This window comes from Macrobrachium nipponense, chromosome 43 (assembly GCF_015104395.2).
Source record: "Macrobrachium nipponense isolate FS-2020 chromosome 43, ASM1510439v2, whole genome shotgun sequence".
Classification (NCBI taxonomy): Eukaryota; Metazoa; Arthropoda; class Malacostraca; order Decapoda; family Palaemonidae; genus Macrobrachium; species Macrobrachium nipponense.
The window spans coordinates 43068835-43077705 of record NC_061104.1 but is presented as its reverse complement, the minus strand read 5'-3'; the positions used below and the strand labels follow the sequence as shown (position 1 = coordinate 43077705).

At 36.8% G+C, this 8871-nt stretch overlaps 1 protein-coding gene across 1 annotated transcript in view; it reads right to left on the bottom strand.

Moving 5' to 3' along the window:
- Nucleotides 1-1863: 1863 nt before the first annotated feature.
- Nucleotides 1864-8871, bottom strand: part of LOC135213689 (protein piccolo-like) — a 40714-nt gene continuing 33706 nt past the window's right edge. The window contains 4 exon segments of the mRNA XM_064247777.1: nucleotides 1864-2853; nucleotides 2856-3797; nucleotides 7079-7229; nucleotides 7657-7791. Of these exon segments, the coding sequence (XP_064103847.1) occupies nucleotides 2309-2853; nucleotides 2856-3797; nucleotides 7079-7229; nucleotides 7657-7791 (1773 nt within the window). The 3' untranslated portion in view covers nucleotides 1864-2308.

Genomic DNA, 8871 nt, shown 5'->3' with positions numbered 1-8871 from the left:
CGTGCTCGTCTATCCAGGTTTTAGACTGGCACAGTTTGGCTGGCCTGTCACTCAGCAGTTATCTGTTTAATCTTGGTTTGATTTGATTTCATAGATTTTAGGCATACTGCCAAGCACTGGGGGCAACTGCAACTAAGGCCGTTCAGCGCTGAAACGGAAATTGACAGTGAAAAGGTTTGAAAGATGTAATAGGAGGAAAGCCTCGCTGTTGCACTACGAATCAATTGTTAGTAGAGGGTGGAAAGTAAGATGGAAGAAAGCGAATATGAACGGAGGTAAAGTAAAAGGAATGAAAGTAGTTGCAGCTAGGAGCCGAAGGGACTCTGGAAAGAACCTTAAGTAATGCCTACATTGCACCGCATGAGGTGCACTGACGGCACTATCCCCCTACGGGGTAATCTGTTTAATCAAACCTTACTGATGTAAGGATTACTATACCTGACTTTCATGAATTTGGTTGACATGCATGATACATACATTAATTATTTTTACATAGAAGATGTACTAAAATCTTTAACCATCTGTACTATGGCCTCCAACTGTTATTGCCAACTTTTGATTTTTCCTTTTCTGAAGTTGCTGATAAAGCCCAAAAGTTTGTGGACGATTTACCAGGAAAATACCTTCCATTTGGATAACAATTATCCTCTAGTCCAAAAATTTTTAACCTTTCAAATAATAAACAGCTTGCCAGGACCTGATAACTAACAAGACAATTATTTCATAGATTTAACAGCTCTCCAGTCACAATCACAGCTTTAAATGATTGAAAAATTGTAATTACTGCATGGTACATTAAACAAGGATGTTGTGTAAAACGTACCTTACTGTGGTGCCCTGTTAATGCTTGGAGATGCTGATGATGTCTGGGACTTAAAAAGGTTTAACGAAAATTAACGATGAAAAATTTTGGGGCGATTTAACTAAATTTCCCATGCAACCAGGGGCTGTTCCAGCATTGTTGCCAATTGGTCTGTGTTTATTCGCCAAAACTCGGGACCAAACTCTAACAAAACCTTGGAAATAAGTCATTTTCGAGTATCTATTTGCAATATACGTAATAAATATTAGAGCAATTGTATCATTATTGCATTACTATGACCGCTAAAATTCATGGAAACAGTTCATAGTAAAGCTATCGGCCTCTGTGGAAGGCTCTGCTAAGTTAGCAACTATGCTGTTCAGAGAGAATTAGTACACCATTAAACCCATCAAAATATGCAATTCTAAACATTAAGGAACTCTTGTTCTGATGTTACCTTAATGCATTAAATAAATTTCAATTTTCCAAGTACTAAAATAAAATGCCGTTATCTGGCTTCAGAGACACCAGGATAATATTATCTCTGCTTTTGAAGGGTAAGTTTTGTTGTACCACACACGTTACGAATGTTCCAAATTTTTCAGTTAACAGTCCTAAAACTCCCTGCACCATCCTTTGTCATATTCTGAAAGAATAAATTTTTCAGTGTTCCTTACGCTTGCTCTCCACTTAGGTAGACAACTAATTTATTTTCCCAGCTTTCCAAACACATTTAATAACTCACCTGACTTCAGATATTCAGCCATTTTACTTAAACCACTCCTACTAAGTAATCGTGGATGCTTCTAGTCTTCCTTAGAAAAGAATTTTGTCCTTGAAACCTCTTGTGCAATATACTCTACCTGGATATCTCTGCTAAAGATATGCATACTTCGAAAAATAAATAAGGAAATTGAATAAAAAAGTAATCACATTATAGAGCGCCTTTCCAAGATGTTGCCAGGTTTCAGATTGATATTTGCAGTAAAGGTACATGAAAACACGCCCACTCCTCAAGTCATGATTGTATAAAATAAAGGAAAGGTGAAATAAGATTTAAATATCATCTAGTTTTATTATAGCTTTGTATCTTTGCACATTATATTACAGAATCCTTAAAAGGAAATACAAAAAGCTTACTATGTACAGCTCTACAACACATACAAGATAAAATAAAAACAATATCTAAAATATTTTTTCACTTTGCTAACTTTCAGGTAAAATTAATTATTTCAGGTAAAAACGGCCTCACGTCTGTTAAATAACTAATGAGAATTTGTGCTAAACCCATATAAAACAATATAATTTATATAACTATAATAATAATGAGACCTCAAAAATTTTTTTGGAAATGCTTTGCAATCCCACTATAAATGTTAACATTAAAACACGTAACGCGCATCATTGCTTGAGACCATACAAAATGAGAATATAAAAATACTAGGGAGTAAATACAGTCCTTCATTCAACTGCCAAGTGAAGAGTTGCCACTTTATCCAATGAGGTTTACTCAACATCATCATCCCGTTGGCTAGAAAAGTATGACATTAAGCCACTGCTGAACTCCCCAGGACCTTTACTTGAAGGTAACGTCCCATCTTTACTATCTTCATTTGGTGACTGGTGTGCTGGAGAGTCCTGAGATCCTTGGTGAATTCCAATAGAACCCGGGCTGGGACCAGGAGAGCCAGCATAAGGTAAGGGTTCTAAGCCAGGATAACCTGCTTTCATCACAAGGTGGGGATGTCCAGGATGACTGGGAGACCCATGGCTAGGATGACTACTATGGGGTGGTCTATACAAATCATGGGGGGGTCCCCTCAATACTCCAGGATGTGGAGGGACACCACCAGGAGGGTAGGAACCTGGCCCAGGAGGTCCATAACCAGCAGGCAAATGAGGAAGGGAATGGCCAGATGGTATATGGGAAGGATGTCTTGAAGGGACACCATGAGGACTTGGGGAATGCCTACCAGGAGCTGCATATTCTGGAAATGCTGGATGAGAGGGAAACCTCTCTTTTCCAGGGTGTGGGGAATAATGCTCTGGTGAGGCCTATACGGCGGATAGGCAGCAGAGTGAGGTGACGATGTATTTGGCGGTCCTACAGGTGACATGACGGCAGGAGCAGTGCTGGTAGGTGTTGCCCCTCTTCCAACTGAAGTCATAGGTAAGGGTGACGATCTATATGGCGGAGGTGGCGATGCAGTTACGGGAGGACCAGAGAGACCGGGTCGTGGTGGTGTGCCCGATCCAGGAGCTGAACCAATATTCGGTCGAGGTGGAGTACCAGGGGCGCTACTGACAGAAACGTTAGTTATTGTAACCCCTGGAAGATGGGGTGACCATTTTCCTATAGGCTGCTGTGGTTGATGACCAGGACTATTGCCTCCTAAATTCGATGCAGCTACAACACTAGCAGAAATGACTTTTGTGGCAGGTGCTGATGCAGTTACAGGTGCACCTGGTGAAGGACTAACAGCTGGTTCCGGTGTGCGATGTACAGGTGAGGCACCTGCTGTGACATATGCTGATGCAGGTTGCATAGTTACAGGTACTGTTGCAGGTGGTAAAGCAGATGATGGTATTGTAGGTGCATCAGTTGGTTTTATTCGAACTGGAAGAGGAAGTATTGTAGTTGCTTGTTTAACTGTAGGTGGAGATGATGTTGCAGATGAGGTTTGCAAGAACTGCGGTTGTGCTTTTGCTGGTGCTGGTGCTGGAGTTTGTGTTACTGGCGGTGCTGGTGCTGGGGCTGGGGCTGGGGCTGGGGCTGGGGCCGGAGCTGGGGCTGGAGCTGGGGCTGGTGTTGGTGTTGGTGTAGGTGTTGGTGTAGGTGTTGGCGTTGGCGTTGGTGTAGGTACAGAAGACACTTGCATGACTGGAGTTTGTCTTATAGTAGATGGTCGCGGAGGTGAAGGTTTACCAATTAACTCATCTTTCTTGGGTCTTCCTCGTTTCTTCTTACCAGATCCTGGCCTACTGTCCTCCTCATCTTTAAAACAAATACATTACATTAGACAATGTCAAAAATAATTCTTGAGTTGCCTTCTCCCTAGGAGAAAAATTATTCATTAAAGATATACCAAGAACATTTCCTATCTAATGGTACTACTGCTAAAAGACAGTTACACTTATAATGCCATGTTTTCTTTTTTAAACAAACACCTGAAAAATAACAGTAACTTTTTATGTTTCATATTTAAAGGAAATTAATATACTTTCTTGCTTTTCAAGTAGCTGCACAAGTCCAGGAATAAGCAACTCAAAATTTTGAGAAGTTTAGGTTTCGTAAATTGAAGAATTATAAAACAGGACCAAGAAATCCATCTACCTACCACAAAATCCCCTCACCTAAAAAGACACCAATCAAAAAGTTTTTTCTTCACATTCACATTTCTATTTTATCAAAACCTAATGATAGAAGATTTTTAAAATTCCCATGTAACTTATTACAAAATTGGCAGGCAACTTATTACTTAATCATATACACAATCTCACAGGCAAACATGGTACAAACAAATAATATGTTATACCACAAAAGACCTTGATGAAAGATACACTTCAATACTGTATATATAGCAACAAAACACAAACAATGACATTTAAAAGGCAATGGAAACCAGCTCAAGCCTGACAGGCCATGGTAGAGATTATATGGCATACACAAAAATGTGAGAACATGAGTTCTTGACTTGGACAGTTTACCTTATTGGGCATCTTAGGGTGTTCTTTAAGCATATAGTTTACAAAGTTATATGACAACTCCAAAAACATTTTTGTACAAATTAATTAATCATAAATAGCCTTATAACATGTAAACAGCTCTCCAGTACCATCAACATGGAGACTTATTTAGAAGAAGACCTCAAAAAGTAGGCCCAAATTTTATTCAAAAGGCCTCAATCTTTTAATAAGCAAACCTTTACCATAAGAAAGCATTACGTAAATTGATTTACAAATAAAATGTTTTACTATATTACACTTTTTTTTATTAAAACCTCCATGATTACAGATGACGGAAAAGCAATTTAGAACAGTGAACATTGAAAATCTAAGGAGCTTGAAGAAAAGAGAAGACTAGGAAAAAGCATTCTATCCACCCTTCAACATCATCAATCAAATCTTATACCCTCCATGACAAACCGAGCATTTCATTATGCAATGGGTTGTGAACAAAGATGAAATCCATACTCAGCAACCAAACCCATGCCCAAACATGGGGAATGACGGTCATGATGATAAAGAAGAAAGCACAAAGGACCCTTGTGAGCCTCAATCTTGAGCTGAGAGAGGTCTGCTGTGAAATATCTTGATGAACCCGGGATAACTTGATAAAGAAAGTTAAAAATCAAATTATCATTTGATTTGTGATAAGAAAAGTTTACATGTAAAACCTGAGACAAAATATTTAAGAACAATCCTGTAATATATAAATAACTAACAAGTATAAAGTCAAAGCAGAGGTGGTGACTAAATTTTGACTCCTGTCAACGTATTTCCAGATGGCACTTACTGACGAGAGAAGCCTGTCCTCATCTGTAAACAAATGTAAAGCAAGAATAGCAGTGGAGGATCCTGAAAATTGAACTTCAAAACAACCAATTCATCACAGCCCTTACAATTTACTGAATACATTGCAACTGTATAATTCACTTGAATAGCTTCCACGTCCAAGATTCTTTACACCAGTCAGATGAGAAGATTAACATATATGTCCACTAAGATCACACCTGAAACTTTGACTAAGTCTCTAGGTCTAGCCATATGTGCACTGATCATTTATCAAACACTAAGGATGCATGAAGTGGCAAAGGACAAAAAGAGCATAATCTCACCAGGTAGATGCTTCAAGCATAGAATTACTTGTTACCTAACACCAATTCTAGAATTCTGTCTACAACCTTACGATGAATTAAAGCAGGCTTTCTTTTTCAGCTTGCTATATATGTATCATTCTAGTTAGTTCATGGCACGATGTAAAAGTCATTTTGGTCATGTGAATGCAGATAGCAAGGTTAAACTCATTTCTAGACATGTCGGCATAAAAAATCAAGTAAAAGTTACGAAATATAAATAAGACTAGGTTACTGCATTTGTAACAAATTTTCTGAACTTTGTCATTAGCATGAATACCAACATGACAATTGGATATTACTCCCATATGCAACATGGCACTAGGTTATGCCTACTGTAAATATGAAATTCTTATCATCATCTACTAATCTAAACAGGCTTTCTCAAAATAGCTAAAATCTTAGCTAATTTGGTGGTAGTCAACAGCAAATGAAGCCAAAATAGTCGAGAATGAAGAATCCAAAGAAAACTTCACTGGCTGTTATCAGTAACAAACAATGGATAGGCTACAATGTAAGATCACAGCCAAAATGAAGTACGAAGTGATTATAGAAGTGAATACATCACTGAATTGCATGTTACCCAAGATCAAAGACTGATAACAGTACAGGGAGGTGCAGGAGGAGGAGGAGGAGGTTGGTTTTAATTCATTAGAGGTTACACCCCACCCAACTCGAACCATTAGTGTTGTCTTGTTTTACATATTCTTAGTTGTTTGACTCCTCACACCAGTTTTTTTTTTTGGTTTTGTTTTGTATGGTGCTTTTACGTTGCATAGAACCAGTGGTTATTCAGCAGCGGGACCAACGGCTTAACGTGACTTACGAACCACGTTGAGAGTGAACTTCTATCACCAGAAATACATATCTCTCACTCATCACTGGAATGGCCGAGAATCGAACCCGCAACCACCAAGGTGGAACGCAAACACCATATCAACCACACCACTGAGGCGCTCTCACACCACAGTATTCTCCTCACAGTATCAAAGTAATGGATGGCGTCATGCAATAAATTGCATTCAGTATAAATACACACAAATTCTCCATATTTAAATAAAACCTAAGTGAAACAAAAGTAGTACTAATAACCAAAAGGTCTTGTTGGATTTACAATATTTACTTAAATACATGCAAGTCTATCCTAATGTGGAGCACTCAATCAAAATGTATACTTTAAAGTATTCAACACTCAGATGAAATTTCCTTCTCTCTTAATACCTGTAAACCAAATATCTAAACATTCATTAAACGCAATAGTAGCGTCCATGAGAAAAATTCAATCATTAATCATTACACACTCTCTTGTCACTCGAGTGGCACACAGAGATAAGTCATGATGAAAGAGAGGTTTCATTTTCTATTCTACGTAAAAATGCTAATCAAAGCAGTCTTTAAAACTTAATTAAATTACACTTACCCTCCTCTTCTCCCTTCATGACTTTGCCTCGACCGAGACCCCCACTAACACCACACCGCTTCTTCCTCTCGTCGTCCGAAGCTTCGTATTCACTACTCTCTGTAGGAACCCTTTCACCTTTCATGACCTTTCCTCTCCACTTCTTTTTAGGCTGAAACAATCAACCATTACATAAATATAAAAGCATTACCAACAAATTATTACTGAAAAACAAATGAAATTTTTAAGCCAAATACTATGAAAAGTTTGATATAACAATGCTACATGCTTGTAAAGTGCTATACAATTTTCCATTGCTTTTGTTATACGAGATGAGAATGTATACTGGAATACAGTGCACTAACAGAACAACTGTTTAATGCTTTTCAAGCTAAACTTTACAGCATTCTTACTTAAAACACCTGTTGACAATTTCCCATAAGTGTGAAGAGCAGTATTAAATTTTAATACAAGGAACAAGTAAATCTCATTGAATTATGTATAATACAAAATCATGCTGGCATTTTTCTGTACAACTTGCCTCTTTTGACCCAATTCATAATGTACAACATGGATTCCTAAAGTATTTTTCATCTTACCTCCTCCTCCTCAGACTCATCTGACATTAGTAGAGCATCATAATAATTAACTTGTCTTCCTCTGGTGACTCGCTTTTGTGTTACAACCTCCTCCTCTTGATCTTCAGCTGACTTGGGTGGCTTGGAGTACTTGATCTAAAGGCAAAAATCCAATTACCTTAATATAAATACATTATAAAAACCATAGCATTTTCTGCTTTTTAACTTGCTGTAGCAACTAATGATACATTTTTATAATCTGATAGTTTGAACAGACCACTGAGCTAAAATACTTTACTCTCACAAGGCTGACTTGAAGGGTTTGTCCATAAAATTTTACTGAATAAACTACAATTCTTTAAAAATCACGAAATGACAGAGATGCAGAAAATATTTCTTAAAACTTATTTATTTCCAAAGCATGACATTTGTTGTTGTGTTGTTGGTTGAAATTGGGATGCCAGTTTAAAATATGCATCCCTGAATTTATTGTTACATGTAAGCTATTCATCAAATATTTGTGGATCAAATGCACGTAACAAGATAGAATTGAACAGCAAAATCCAATGTTGAGAGAGAGAGAGAGAGAGAGAGAGAGAGAGAGAGAGAGAGAGAGAGAGAGAGAGAGAGAGAGAGAGAGAGAGCAGACAGTGTGCGTGTGAGTGTTACTTGAGTTTTACTTTAAAATACGGCACTATTATATTCTACTTGAAGTAACACCTTCAATATTGCTCAATGCAAACAGATAAGATAAGGATAGTTTTTTTGCCACTGGCTTGGGTGTTTGTTTAAACTTAAAAAATAAAAAATAGAAAAATAAAAACATAAAAAAATAAAAAAATAAAAATAATAATAATAATAATAATTAATATAATTAAAAAATAAATAAATAAATAATATATAAAAAAGTTACTCTTGATTGTATAGACTAACAATTTTTTATTTCACACTTGTCGCTAGTTTTTTTCTTATTTCACAATAGTCACTAGTTTTTTATTTCACACTTGTCATTAGGTACTTACAAACAGTAACCATTTGCAAGGAAACTGAGTGATTGTAGATATTAGCCTAAAAAACTGCGAACCAATTTATAAATAATAATAATAATAATAATGAATAATAATAAAAAAAAAAAAAAAAAAAAAAAAAAAAATAAAAAAAAAAAAAAAAAAAAAAAAAGTATATTAGCTAGCATAATAACTCTTGGATAAAAAAGGTATTTCCAGTCTTGCCTAC